This window comes from Octopus bimaculoides, chromosome 1 (assembly GCF_046866305.1).
Source record: "Octopus bimaculoides isolate indiv1 chromosome 1, ASM4686630v1, whole genome shotgun sequence".
NCBI lineage: Eukaryota > Metazoa > Mollusca > Cephalopoda > Octopoda > Octopodidae > Octopus > Octopus bimaculoides.
Genome location: NC_142928.1, coordinates 155,948,093 through 155,963,835, shown reverse-complemented (window position 1 = coordinate 155,963,835; position 15,743 = coordinate 155,948,093). Strand labels below are relative to the sequence as shown.

The following is a 15,743-nucleotide window of genomic DNA, read 5'->3' as shown; positions in this document are numbered from 1 at the left end:
ATGAAAAATTTTAACTGTTTACTTTATCATCTACAATTGGTATTTTAGCTCTTATTTTTTTTTTTTTTTTTTCTCCCCAAATAGATCAGTTGCATTCTCTTGAGTTAAATAAAAGTAAGCTAACCAAAGAAAAAGAAAAACAAGTCCGATTAAGTATTTCCAAAATGATGGAATCTTTTCCAAATGGACTAAATCTAGATTGCTTTATGGAGAACTACAAGGTGAGAAATATTGATATCAACAAAATTTTCTTTTTTTTTTTCTAATTGATGCAGTTTCTTTCTATTGTGTTATTTGATATCTGAAATTTTGCCCTTTCATAACAATCGCCATTTACAATTCATCATCATCCTCATCATCGTTTAACGTCTGCTTTCCATGCTAGCATGGGTTGGACGATTTGACTGAGGACTGGTGAAACCAGATGGCTACACCAGGCTCCAATCCAATTTGGCAGAGTTTCTACAGCTGGATGCCCTTCCTAACGCCAACCACTCAGAGTGTGTAGTGGGTGCTTTTACGTGCCACCGGCACGAAGGCCAGTTAGGCGGGACTGGAAACGGCCACGCTCAAACGGTGTATTTTATGTGCCACCCGCACAAGAGCCAGTCCAGGGGCACTGGCAACGATCTCGCTCGAAAGTCCTTACACATGCCACGGGCACAAGTGCCAGAAAGGCGACGCTGGGCACAGGTGCCATCCCGATTTCGCTTGCGCCAATAAGTCTTCACAAGCTGAGTTTCGTGTCCAATGAAGGAGACGACGTTGGCACGGGTGCCAGTCATCGAATTTAGTTTGGTTTCAATTTCACTTGCCTCAACAGGTCTTCGCAAGCGGAGTTTAGTTTCCAAAGAAGGAGAGGTACGCATAAGTGGGCCGGCTACACCCCTGGCAGAGGCCTTGGATTTAGGTCTCACTTGGCTTGCCGAGTCTTCTCATGCACAGACTTGGTAATTACTGCACAGAGTATAAAATTTGTTTCCAAGTGTTATACTGTTGTTTAGCCACAGGTCATCCCTGAAGAAGATGGCCTATGATCAAAATCATTCCAGTTGTTTGTGACTCATTTTTTTTTCAGTTTTAATTTATCCAAGTACTCTCATTTTCGACTTTGAAGGTGCGTAGTCAAAAGGGAACTTGGGATTTTATTTTTGAAGCCTTGGAAATATAGAAATATAAGGGCAAGATGAATTTATGATATTGCTTTCAGTAATGTGGTCATTATTGACTTTTAGTGAAAGCATTTTAGAATTCTTCTATTTAATCTTGGAAGAAGTAATAATTTGTAGTTTCTCCATTTATTTTACTATTCCTTTTATTTCAGGCAACAACAGGATCAGAATTTCAACCCTCAGATGTTGGTTATAAAAGCCTGGAGAGCTACATACTCTCACTGGCCAATAATATTATTGAAATAAGTTACTCTGGAAATGGTTAGTATATGTTTTATATAATGTGTGTGTGTGTGTATATATGTATAGGTAGGTATATATATATATATACACACACACACACACACACACACGTTTTATAAAATGTTTTCTGTTGTGTGTGTATTTGCATAGCCTTTTGTGTGACACAAGAGATAATTATTACTCTCCAACTGGTCTGTTGAGCAGCAATCTGGACAGGTCATATAGTTTATATCTGTAGAGCACTCATTTACTTGTATCTATGAGGTTTTAATGAACAATTTGATTTGAGAGTCAAGACTAGTCTAAGATAATCTGGTATTAAGTAAATTTATTTAATATTAGATATGTGTGAATGTTCATGGTTTTCTTGTTAGAGAAGCCACCATTGTTAATAGTTCATATTAAAGAATCCTATTTCCTTTTCCTGGTTTAATGTTTACTACCAGAATCAACAACTACGGACAAGAAAATTATATTATAAAATTTTGAATGTCTGAATGTCCAAGATGAGATGTTAATAGCTTTATAATTTTTCAGGCTATTAACCTAATTTCTATAGATAAGGCATTTTGTTTTTTGTAAATATTTACATCTACATACATCTGGGCTGAATTCAAACTAGGAGCCTTTACTTCTAAACTATATGTTGTGCATGCCTCATTACATCAAAGATGAGGTTAAAAGTTTGAAAAATTATATTTTTTGTAAAAGTCTAGATTAATATTAAATAACAGTTCCTTGCAACTAAATATCTTACTTGGTAGGTTGAATATTGATAATAGCTTTCTCCAAGTTTTCTTTTAAATAAAGAAAATGTTTTTATCATTTAAAAGTTATGGTTGTCTCATAGAAGTTACTATTCAGGTTAATGAGCAAAATGGCTTTAACTTGAACTGACTTGAGATTTGAGAGGACTGTGCCTCAGGCAAGTTTGATTGTGCAATTTGCATTCCATTTGGAATATGGCTCAGAAACACTACTCCATTAGAGCAATGAACTCTCATTTCAAAATCTCACTGGTTTGTTAGTCATTTGCTTGAGATGACTTTTTAAAATGGGTAAAGATTATTAAAAAAAGTGTTAATGTATGTTTTTACTAACGTGTAAATTCTTTTGTGGTATATACTATTTTAATACCTTTAAAAATTCTCTGTTTATTTTCATCTCTATCAATTTGTAAAAGAAATTCTTTTCACTTTTCTATGACAGCATGTTTGACTATAAAATCTGCAAAAAAACACAACTCTAATGAAAATCAGCAACGTATACAACAACCTGTTCCAAAACATTCTGTGGTATTAATCATTTATTAATTATACTTCTCATTCCTGCCTCTTACTTTTGCTTGACTCTTCTGTTTTTATTGTTTTAACCATTTTTTTGTCTATTTTTCTAACAAGAAAACTTCCCTGTTATGTTTCATTTAATTTTCAAATACTCAAAAATTTAGTAGTTAGTAAAATAACTATAACTTTTTTCATTAGTTGATATATTTACCAGGCATTTGTAATAGAATGCAACTAAATGTACTTATATAGCACTGATAGATTTTAATTTAACTATGAACACTTTAAAGTTAGTGGTTTGCTTGAATAGTATCAATAATATTAAGGGATGGTTTGATTGGTTTAATTTCTGCTTACACATAATACAGTTGAGGTTGGAAATAAATTCTTTCCAAGTAATTTTTTCCCTGTATATGTTTTGTTGGACACAGTTTGAAATATCCTGAAATATTTTTGCTTACCTCCTCATATTCCAGTGCTCTCTTTGTGAGCCTGGGGTACTTGTTAATTCAGAATTCATGGAGACTAGTGATCAGACGAGGGCATAAAATTCATAATTCTCCAAAATGTTTTCATGTAATTTTGGAGTTTTGCATTCCATTGGCTACTAATTAACTGTTGAATACTATTATATCCACACACTAACTCAATGTGTGTGTGTGCATGTGCACTTGTGTGTTCTTTTAATATAAACGTTTTTGTAATGATATAAGTGTGTGAGAACTTAGAATATCAATCTCATACCACCAGCTTCTTGTAGTTTGACTTAGTGTTATGAGTACTGTATATAGATTGCATGTTTACATATGCATAAATATATGCATATGTACATTATACACACACACACACTTGATTTTAAAATGCTTGCCTATTTCCCACTTTATTATTTCTTATTTAATGTGATATATTTAAGAATGTTCAAACTAATGTTACAACCATTTCAGAATCCTCCCCAGTCTTTATCCATTACATCCTTACCAGAAGATGCTGTTGGTCCTGGTGTGTCATATCGACTTCTTGATATACCAAATAACATCCATTTCGTTGAAGTGTTTGTTAGCAACATTGAAAACCCAGGACATTTTTGGTTAAAATTCCGAGGAAAAGCATACTCTGTTGCTTTGGAGAATTTGATGGATGAACTTGAGTAAGTTAAATTTATTGATTGATATGAGAAAACTTTCTATTAACCCTTTAGTACTAACACCAGCCATATTCAGCCCAAATATTCTACCTGTATTATGTTCAAACTGGCCATATCTGGTCTTGCACACCTATCCTACAAATGTCATTCTAAACATTAAGTTATCTCAAAGCTATGAGATAATGCAAGATTAATTAAAAACATGTGAATACACAAGCATTACTTTTGACAGAATAATGTGAACACTAAAGGGTTGAAGATTATTCACTTATTGTAATCTATTCATCTTGTGAAACCTATTTGATGGCTTCTCATAATCACATGCAGCTTTCATAGGAAACTAGGCAAGTTATGCCAGTATATGAACTTGTTGAAAAAGATGACATCTCACAGAGTAGATTTGAGTTTCCATATGTAGTAAATGTTTTGTTAAATTGAACTTTTTTGTCATTATACCTCAGATCTTTCGGATGGTGTTCAAATTCAAAATAAAATAATTTTTTTGTTTTTCCATCCTGGCATGGATTGGACAGTTTTGTTTACAGCACATCTTATTACTTGGCCTTTGTTTTCTGATACACACAACAAAAGATAAAACTACCAACCTTTGTTGTTACGTATGGTCTTTACAGCTAGATGCCCTTCCTATCACTAATCATTTTACAACATGGCCTGGATGCATTTTATCATATCACTGACACAAGAATATTTCAATTTTTGGGAATATTAAAGGCTTATTTTGTTTTAATTTATCCAACTATTTGAGAGTTTTAAAGTAAAATTCACAACTGGGATTTTCTATTTAAATATAAATTAACTGGAGATTTTAGTAGGAAATTGGATATAATGCAACAAAGGAGTTAGAAATGAAGAATCTCTTATAGTCACAGAAGTCTGGTGCAGGCTTTGGCCTTGCCAGTTCTTGTGGCACCATCTCACCCATGCTAGCATGGAAGACAGACGTTAAATGATGATGATGGAATGACTTGATCAGTGTTTGTGATAACAAAAAGTTGTTCATAAAGTGTTTTATAAAAATGTTTGTTAGAAAGAAATTATGTTGAATAACAATGAAACCTAAAGAGTTGAGTATCTAAATATTGGCACAGAATAAAATAATTTGTAGGTGTGTAATATAGATCTATTGAATTTCAAACATTAAATTGTATACCTGATGAAAAATACATGAAGTATCAGGAAAATCAAAGTAGAGGTAATTCAAAGAAAGCAGACAGAATGAATCAAAGAAGAATTTAAAGAAAATTAAATTAGACAATATGAAGAAACAAATGTTTAGATATATTTGATTTTATATTCTATTGAAGAGTGTTCTCTAATCTTGCACGATCGTTTAGTTACCAGCCATGTGCCCATTCATGTAATCAATGAATTAATATTGTTTTTTGTTTTTTTTATAGATTATTATATTATTCCTCCGATGCTGATGCCTATCATGTTCCAGATGAATACATTTGTGTAGGCTTAGTAGCAGCAGCTATATATCCCGAAGATCAAAATTGGCATAGAGTTTATGTTACGAAGGTACCAAATGTATCCTTTGTTGAGGTAAGTATTACAAAATATCATAAAAATATTATTCCTAAAATTTAACAGTTCTCTCTTGGTTCCTTCAATATTTTGATGGAATATCTCCGTAGCATCTTAAACATTTAATCCTTTTCAATGTCAATCTTCCTAACACTGTCTCTGTTTCAATGATACAAAATTATTTCTTTGTAAATTTTAAAAATAAAGTCTTCCATCATGGTTTTTTTGTTCTAAACACAACTTAATACTGAACCAAAAAGTTATTCTATTTCTAAATTGTTTAATATTTACAAAATAAATTGAAATATATAGCCAGAAATATTATTATCAAGCATGTCAAACCTTTATATAAAGGTTGCATTGCTTGTTTTGACAATCTGCTTATTTTCTAAAATATAGCATTTTAAATTTCATGCTGTCCAGCACATTAACCTTACATTTAGAAAAGGAATGTATTCTGTTATTTTTTATTTTGAATTCTTTGTTATTTATGCAATATTTTTTTTTATATCTTTGAAAATTTTCTGCATCCATTTGTAACCTGTGTAATTTTATTGGTTTACAGGTGTATTTTGTTGACTATGGCAATACTTGCACAGTCTCTCGCAACTCTCTGCGCTTACTTCGGTATGTTAGAACCTCTTTTCTAACAGTTCATCTTCTTTACTTCTCCCAATAGCTTTGAATCTGAGGGTTCTAATTTTATGTCTTTTACAGAAACCATTTCTTAAGTCTACCAATGCAAGCAATAGAAGGAAGATTAGCAAATGTAAAACCAATTAATGATGTAAGTTATTTAAAGATTTTCATGTATAATACTTGTTTACATGCTTACAAAATCAAAAAACAATACAGCACCCATGACTTTTGGAAACATCTTTTTCACACTGAGAATTGCTGAAGCATAACAAGTCTCAGTATATTACTTTTTAAGTAGGTTATATTTACGCAGTTATACATACCTCTCCCAATAAGAATTTTTTTTTTTTTCCTTCTTTGAGATTTAGATATTTTTTACAGAAATTTAGTGCTTATTTTTCTAGTATCTTGTAAAAATGATTCCACCCTTCGTATAGAAGCATCACTAAGGCACCAAAATTATTAAACTATTTAGCCCTGTAGCATTAGTCATATCCAACCAAAATATTCTACCCAAACTGGCCAAATCTGGCCTCTTGCACATACTGTACAATATCATACTAAAAGTAAACAAGCTGTGAGATAATGCATGATTAATTCAAAAGAATGTAAATAAATAAGCATTACATTTGATAGAGTAATCTGAATGCTAAAGGGTTAAAGAGAATCCAGTTTTTCTGTTTGTACTTTTTTTTTTTTTTTTACACCATTACCATATATATGTGTGTTAAAATAGATAAGCATTCACTTTGCATTGCTTGTTTTGATATTAGTTGTTAACATTCAGAATTGTTTTATGTTTCAATGTAAGTTTTGATTTATTTCTTTAGGAATGGAGCACAAAAGCCAGGAACCGTATGTTATCTCTGTGTTTCAACAAACCACTAATTGCTCTTGTTACACAAGTGAAGGTATATTTTAATTATTATTTAAACATTTGTTTAAAAACCAATTTTTTTTATTTTCTATAACTCTTTCTTTCTTTAAAAAGAAAATTGCTGTCATTTTCAAAGAATGGCTACCCAATCCCACCATGAATTTTGACTATATAAGACAGTTACTGTTCTGTCATTTGATACTATCCTACTGGAGACTGCTTCAATTTTATGATACATGACCTCTTTTAAGAGTTTACAGATAAAGATTCCAATCTCTCATAAGTTTCTCTTCAAAGAATCTTCCAAATAGCTTAAATGTAAAAGTTAGTTGCTTCACTAAACCTCTCTATTCCTGATTATTTCCAAAATTAATTAAAACAGTAGTAAACAGTAATATATTTCATGAGAGAAAATTTGTCACAAAATAATTGATGTATTGAAACTTATGAATCACTGCAACTTTCTTAGGCTGATGGTAAATTATTTTAAAAATATTTAGGCTTATGCATTCTTGTCGACTTACTTCTGTTATATTTATTTTTTTTTACACTTAATTGCTGATAATTATGTTAAAAGAATTCATTTTGTTTAGGGCTGTAGGTGGGTAGAATAATCCCCAGACACCATCCAAATGTTATCCAATTATTTGTCTTTTATCTTTTTGTTTAGGACCGTATAATGTCTGTCTGTCTGACAGATACTTCTGACAACAAAATTGACATTCATATTAATGATGTCCTTGTGGCTGAAAAATACTGTATATTTTATCCTGATGACAATGATCCTGACACAGATGTAAGGATAAAAATATTTACACTTCATTATTTTGTTGTTTTTTTCCCCACATTTATAGCAGCTAATAATTGTGGTCCTTAGGTTCATAAAATAACTTAACAAAATATAGTGATAATAAAATATTGTATTCTCTTCTTACATTTAGAAATTTCCTCAAATTTGAATTTGTTTATGATTACAAAGAGATCCATGTAATGAAACTAAAGCTTTGATTATAATATTTCTCTATAAACAATGTTTTCAGTTAATCTAATGTAAAGGTTTATGTGAAAGTTATTCCCACTATCTACTGCTGAATTGTCCACATAGCTGTCCATGAGAGAAATTATGTAGTGTAATACTCAAATCAGTTACCCGAAGAGGTTGATTTTAATGTTGCATAATAAACATATCACAACAAAGCTTAACAAGAACTGATGGACTTGAGAACTAAATGTGAAGATTTACTGGAGGCTGTTTTGCACTTTGTTTTAAGGTTATTGCTGTTGTCCTCAAGTGGTTCATATTCTGTTGTACTCGTGTTACCAGAATATGAATTAGACAGGTGCAGGTATGGTTGTGAGGTTAAGAAATTCACTTTGCAACCAGGTTCAGTCCCACTTTGTAGTACTTTGGGTGAGTGGTTTCTACTATTACTCGGGGTCAACCAATTCCTTATGAGTGGATTTGGTAGACAGATACTGTTTTAAACTCGTGTGTGTATATAGATATACATACACACACACAAAGTGGAGGTGTGTGTGGCTTAGTGGTTAGTGTGTTGGACTAATGATCCTAAGATTGTGGTTTCGACTCCTGGACTGGGCAACGTGTTGTGTTCTTGAGCAAAACACTTCATTTCATGTTGCCCCACTTCACTCAGCTGGCAAGAATGGGTAATCCTACTACGGACTGGCATCCCATCCAGGTGGGAGATGTATATGCCATGGAAGCCAGGAAACTGGCCCTTCTGAGTCAACACGACTTGAGGTAACTTTACACATACAGAGATGAAGTGCAGTTTGGTTTTGTCCATGATAGAAGCAGTATTGATGTCATCTTAGTGAGAAGTATTTGGCTAAAAGTAATTCATTATGCTTAACATTTGACACTCATTTTGTGATCTAGAGATTGACAAATGGCTTGTGAGAGTTAGCCACAAGTACAATGACCCTCTTATTCATCACTGTTCTCTAGGCTATAACAGGGAAATTTAAGAAAACAATCTGCACTTGGGAACTTCTGTGTGCTGAATGCGCTTCATTCTTTATAGCAAAATTTGTTGTAGAATTAGTAAAACAATTCCTGTTGTGGAAGCAAAACCTGAAATCAAAGGGCCTTGAAGTTAATTAAGACTAAAATATTTGTAGACAGGGAAACTGGTAGGGCTCTACTCCTATTAGGTAAATGGCACTGCTTGACATGTAGGAAAGGTGTAGGCAGGAATTCTGTATAGTGTACTCAATGCAAGCTATGGACACACAAGAAGTACAATGGTATCACTAGAAGACCTGAGGGTTGGCAACAGAAAAGTATCTCAAAAACAATTTCCCATCTAGACCTTTCTAGTTTGAGAAAACAAATATTAAACAATTTTAGATGTATTGTGGGAAGGTTATACTGCTAATAAACTCATACACTGTGGTTGTCATTTACTTCTGTTTTAATGTCATAAATTTTTCATCACACCATTGAGACTTTTCAACAATTTCAAATTCTTCAACTGATTTTTTTCAAAATCAGATTTTATACTGCAAATGTCTTTCATTGCTACATTGACATTTAATAACATTAGAGTCTGTCATTAATAGAACATTTCCATACAGTTTAAAGAAACATTCCCAAAAGTTTAAGGTTAGAACATCTTTGAAAGACATCCATCATATTTATTTGTTATGATTTAGTGTAATCAATTTTGTGTAGAGCACAATGACATGGAAAATTGTTTTAACATATAGGCTCTAAATTTCTTAATAGGCATTGTAGTGTTCTTATAGCTTAAACTTAATTGCTAGAATAGTTAGCAATAGGAGTGCTCTCCATCATTTTAAATGATATTGCTCTTATTATACATTAAATCTTTAATGACTTTCAAGAGCTGTCCAACTCAGTATAGAAAATTATATAAAATCATTTAAAAGTTGACATCAAATGATAGCTTGGCTGTGTAACCTATAGTATCATGGAAAAATAGATATTGTCAAAAAAACTTATTGTTTTTCATTGGTTTAATAATCGACAAATTGATTGATTACTTTCTAGATTTTTTTAGCCCTTTTCAAAGGCAGAAATTGCAATTCTTCATTTTTCTCTTAAATAAAAATACACAAACAATTTTATTGCAGTGCAGTTTCATTTGTTTATATAAAAACAAAACATCTCTTTGTAATTTGTACCTCCACCAATCAGATTTGCTGTAAAATAAGTTGCACATATTTTTGCTGATGGTGATTGTTACATTTTAGAGATGCAGTCTGCCAGAAGGCACAAATAAAAGAATGCCAACAAATACTAATATAGGCTATCAACATGAGCCAGTTCTTCCTCAACAAACCCCAGAATGGTTTCCACATGCAGTCTACCTACAGTCTTTGGTTGCACTGGTGAGTTAGTTCAGTGTCAGCTATCCCAGTAAAAGCTATCCTGTCTCTCTATCCTAGTTATTTGCTATTTCTTGACCATAATGGGAAAAGAAATTGCTGCTATTTTATTTATTTATTTATTTGTAACCTGGTCATCCTGCAAGCTTTGTTAGTATTTTGTTGTCCTTTCCATACTATTGAATAAGCAAGAAGGCATTTTCTCTTAGTCGGCTGTAATAGCATTCAGCAACAGTTACAATTTTGACTTTGAGAGCAAATATTATTCCTAATGAGGAAAGAACATACAGATGAAGGATTGTGTTATGCATTTTAACTATGTTGTATATTTGTTTTATTTTGGATTTCAGTATTTTATATTCTTTGCTGATTCTGTTCTGGTGTAGCAACTCTAGCTTTTTCTCTTTCTCTCTCTCTGGAGTTTTAAAATATAAATGTTCTTTGTTTTGCATCAATTTTCTTAGTTCAATTATGTCTGCATGGGAAATATACAGTCAGCATAATTTGATTTGAAATTTATAAAAAATAACTTTGTGTGAGTTATGATGAAACTTGTAAATTCTGCTGTCAAATTTGCTTGTAAGCTATGAAAAAATGTTTTAATTTTATTCTTAGTCAGAAATTAAAGACAAAAATTATGTTGCTTGTACGTTTATATTGTAATATTAAGCAAATTTATTAACAGGGATATCAAATTTGCCTCTTATAGAAAAGCATCCTAGATAAAAGAATTTGAATCTCCAATAACAGTTGATGAGATTTCACATCATTTATTGGTCAAATTAATGTGTTGCTGAGATGCAACATTTTGCATGTTTTAAAAGTCTTTAAGAAGGTGCAATCCAGTGATTCTGTTAAATGAAATTTGATGAAAACTGAATACAGATTGATTTTTACTTCTCCAGTTCATGGGTCTTATACAGAATTGATTGTGTGATAATTCAGAATTTTTATTTTTAATTATCAATTGTAATTTATTCTCAGAGAATATCTCCATCTTCAACAAATACTATCAAAGTTTAACAGTTTACTGATAACTATTTTACATAATAGCTTAATTTGCAATAATCAAATCAAATCATTTAGGTTCTCTTTGAAGATTAAATCTAGGCTTGAAAATAGTTTCAAATGCATATGTTCTGTGGACACACATACACAGTGAGTTATGTCCTTTGTATCTGCATCCAATTTTAGCTTTAATACTTATGGAATGATCTTTTTACTTATCTGTTTTCTTTTTTAATATATTTTTTGTTTCTGTATTGTAAATTATTTAAAAATCTCTGTTTATTTTGGATTCTTCACTATTACAAATATATACAAAAAGAATTTTGTTTCTAGCCATTTTCTTCCGCCACAAAATTAAAACTTTTATTTATTATTCATTGGATAATGTTTTAGTGATAGCATGTTTCTTCCCAGATAGTATTAGAGGATTATTTCAATCTCCAGTAAAGATAATCTTTGGTTAAGAAATGCATTTTTTTTTTTTTACATGTTCTTGAAACTATCTTCTTGTAAACTAATCCTGTATTAGCAATAGTTTAACCATTCCTGTGCAATTAGTTAGAATCTTACCTGTAGTTGTTGTCTTTTGTGCTAAACTTCGTCATGTTAAGTTGGATACACAAAGATGTGCAAATATATTATTTGATATCAGAGATTATTATGAAAATGATTTAATCAGAATACTATGTTTACAGCTCAATAATTTGTGTGGTAAATCTTTAGGTCAAGAAATATGTTAAATTCACAGAACAGAGAACTAAAATAATTGTTTGGTAAATACTGTAGACAATCAGAATCAATAATTCACACAAGTAGTTAAATATAATTTCATGAGAATGGAGTTCTGTCTCAAAGCTGATATTTAAAATTTGTTTACAAGAATACAGTAAACTTCTTAAATTATGGTAACATATTTAAGTATTTCATGCTAACTTGAGTTGCATAATTTCCTCCCACCTTTTTTTCCTAGTAATTTCTTATTTTCATTATTTAATGTCTGCTTTCCATGCTAGTATGAGTGGATGGTTTGATGGGATCTGTTGAGCTCCAGTGTCAGCTTTGGTATGTTTTCTACAGCTGGATGCCCTTCCTAACATCAATTGCCTTAAAATGTGTACTGGGTGCTTTTTGAGCACCTGTGTGTGCCACCAGCACTAGTGAGGTTGCTAAGTAAATTGCAAGACAAAAAGAACAAGAAAGGAAAAATTCCCCACCATGACTAAATGGGAGCGGGTGGCTTTATGCCAGGTGCTGATAGGCTAAGTATGACAAGTACAGGTATCTTGTTATGGATAAGGTACCCCACATTATATAAGGATGAGTTATAGTAACTGCGAAGATGATAAAGATGGGAGTGGTGGAGTGCCAGAGCAAACTTACGGTACAAAAAGGTGAGCATAAGAGAGGATTTGGTCTGTGGGGTAGTTTCATAAGAATGTGAAGGGAGAGTATCAGATAATTAAAATTGAGGGTAGAGATGAAAAACAATTGTGTACATTTTTTTTTAAGTGCAAACAGTAATAATTTATGCATAAGTGCTTTGATATAGTTTTTTTTTTTTTTAAATAATAAAGAACATTTTGTGCTAAAATTCAGTTTCTCTAGATATAAACTTTTATATAAAAAAAAAAGTAACTCATGAGGGAAGAGAGTACAAGTACATAGATGAAAAGTTTGAATCTTACTGCAAATAATGTACCATATGTTTCATAGTGAAATAGTTGTCATTTGGGAAAATATCCCGTTGTAAAATATCTTTTGCTCCTTGCAATCGCAATCATTACCCATGACCACTGCAGCTATTGAGGTTGTCTTTCATGTTTTATAAATGTTTTCTTGTATTATTGATTTCTTCTTGGTTTGCTTATTAATGTATGTACTTACTTGCATAATTTTGGTATTTCACTGAATCTTTCTGCTATGTTTTATATTCTGTCTTTAATGCAACTAAACTGAATCCTTTTTAGTTATTTCAGAATTGTCCAAAACCTGAAATTTCTGGCATCTCTGAAGAAAATATTTTTTCTGAAATTACCAAGGATTCTCTGGATCAATCTGTCAGTCCTAGTCAAAAACAATATGACATTACAATGACATTACAACAACAGATCGAACACATTAAAACTTCAAACTGCAAAGTAAATGGTACACAAGGCATATTTCCAATTTAAAAATTTTTTACTTTTTATTTTCTAATTTTTTTTTCTTTTGATCCATAAAAACAAAGCCCATCTTGTTTATCATTTTAATACATGACAGAAGGCTAATCTAAAACAGTTCCACTTTCAATTAATGTTTATCAAATTAAAATATTTGTTTATGTAATTGATTTGAATTCCCTCTCCTCATTAGGTGTGGCATAAATTTAGATTTAAATGTATGGAAAAAACTATTCTTGCTAATGTTATAAAGTACAAACATACCTAACTCATAAATTCCAATGCTCTTAGTATGTTTGACAGTATACTAAGTTGTTTTTTCTTTTTTTTTTCTCTCAGTGCTTTCTTTCTAATTCAGCAGTAGCATTACTACAAATGTTTAAAAATGAAAATATTTCAGAAATGAGAAGAAATTTCCATTATATTTTATTAAGTACACCCACATTAACATACAGTAGTACAGCATTGTATTGTAATTTCCTTATGCTTCCTACATTTTCCAGGAAAGATGCATTCAGAAACAACCAATATTAATCCTGGATCTCTTGCCACAGGCACATGTGAAGATAAGATCAATAAAGAAGTGAGTTAAAGAATTATCACCGTCAGTCTTTTAAATGAGATTTTATTTGCTGGATACTGGTCTCACATCAGTGCCACATAATTGCATCTATGCCATTGGCACATAAAATGTACTCAGCACACACACTGTAAAGTGGTTGGAGTTAGGAAGGGCATTCAGCTGTAGAAACCATGCCAAAACAGACAATTGGAGCCTGGTCAGTTCCTCTCAAACCGTCTAACCCATGCCAGTATGGAAAACAGATGTTAAATGATGAGGAATGAGCTGCTAACACTCTAAAATGCTTAAGTAAGATCTACATTGGGATATTGCTGACACCTGTGGCTGCTATAAACACTAGTATTCAGGGTAGAAGCCACAAGTAAATAGCAATGATTTATCTAACCTCCCAGATGAGTTGTATTTTGTATTGCTCCAGTAAAGGCTCACTTAATACACTGGTCTCACATCGCCTCTGCTTTATTCTACACAGCCAGCAGTAATTACTGTCACTCGACCTCTGCTAATGCACTGTCTCATTTCCTACCAACTTCCACTCCTACAAAATTGGTCTCTGTTTCTCTGGAGTGGCGAGATGCCACCCATGTGTCTTATCCTCACATGGTCTAGACTTGGCATACTGCTACATTTTTTCTACCCAGAGCATCAACTTTCTAGAATTCATTCCCTGCCTGTGTTTTACCTGCAGATGTGAACTTACAGGATGTTCAAATAGAACATCAAACATATCAGTCTTATCAGTGCTGGAAGGCAGGCAAATGGCTGTGGCACAGCCCCTTTTGGACATTTCCATTAAAATAATGGTTTCAAATTTTGGCACAAAGCCAGCAAGTTTGGAGAAGGTTAAGTCAATTGCATCAACCTCAGTGCTCAATAAGTGCTTATTTTATTGACCCTGAAAGGATGAAAAGCAAAATCGACCTCAGCAGAAGTTGAACTCGGAACCTGAAGATGAACAAAATGTTGCTAAGCATTTTGCCTGGCATGCTAACGATACTCACTGCCTTCTATTCCATTAAAAATAACTATAGAGAATTCTTGAAATCAGTTAATTTACTTTGTGAATATTATTTGAGTTCACTGCTGATAATATATTTTATAGTAATGAGGTTTTGCATGGGTAGTCTTTCATGTAGTTCCTCAGTTTATTTTAACCGCTTCAACCAAGACCATGCTGGTGCTCTGTTAATATATGAGAATGTTAGTTATTAAGTTCCTTATGGATTAGAAATTTTAGATACATTTGTGTATCTTCTTTCAGCCTTCAAGAACAGAGTCAGACAACAAATTACCTCCTCCGGTTAACAAATGTTCCAAAAGTGAAGTGGTTGTGCGTCCTACAAGTATTTCTACTATGCCAATTACCAATTCTATATGCAAAGTAAATATGAATCCTGGCAATTTCTTATCAAACAACCTACATACCTCAGACATCTCAAAAGAATACCCTATCAGTCAAGGAAATAATTTAAAGCCATTTGTTCAAAGGTAAATAAATCATGTATTTTTCTATTATTGACTGGTCCCATTTCTTATACTTTTATCTGTCCTCTCCTAACATAAAGCTGTTTCATTGGGGTTCATATTTTGAAAACTACTTGGTGGCTTGGAGAAAGCACCAAGTACATGTTGTAAAGTGGTTGACATTAGGAAAAGTATATATCTATAAAAACTATGCCAAAGCAGACACAAGAGCATGATGCAATCTT

General features: G+C 32.2%; 1 protein-coding gene across 14 annotated transcripts in view; it reads left to right on the top strand.

The window, feature by feature from the left end:
* Positions 1-15,743, top strand: part of LOC106868430 (tudor domain-containing protein 5) — an 89,986-nt gene that overhangs the window by 55,863 nt on the left and 18,380 nt on the right. For 5 of the 14 annotated variants that reach the window (XM_014913685.3, XM_089360617.1, XM_052971691.2 and 2 more), the window contains 13 exons: positions 85-221; positions 1,325-1,433; positions 2,625-2,710; positions 3,646-3,848; positions 5,264-5,411; positions 5,959-6,020; positions 6,111-6,180; positions 6,863-6,943; positions 7,580-7,705; positions 10,150-10,287; positions 13,260-13,437; positions 13,955-14,034; positions 15,296-15,522. In XM_014913685.3, the coding sequence (XP_014769171.1) occupies positions 85-221; positions 1,325-1,433; positions 2,625-2,710; positions 3,646-3,848; positions 5,264-5,411; positions 5,959-6,020; positions 6,111-6,180; positions 6,863-6,943; positions 7,580-7,705; positions 10,150-10,287; positions 13,260-13,437; positions 13,955-14,034; positions 15,296-15,522 (1,645 nt within the window). The remainder of the gene's footprint in view (positions 1-84; positions 222-1,324; positions 1,434-2,624; positions 2,711-3,645; positions 3,849-5,263; positions 5,412-5,958; positions 6,021-6,110; positions 6,181-6,862; positions 6,944-7,579; positions 7,706-10,149; positions 10,288-13,259; positions 13,438-13,954; positions 14,035-15,295; positions 15,523-15,743) is intronic. The other 9 variants (XR_016243774.1, XM_089360644.1, XM_089360641.1 and 6 more) reach the window with 3 other exon arrangements.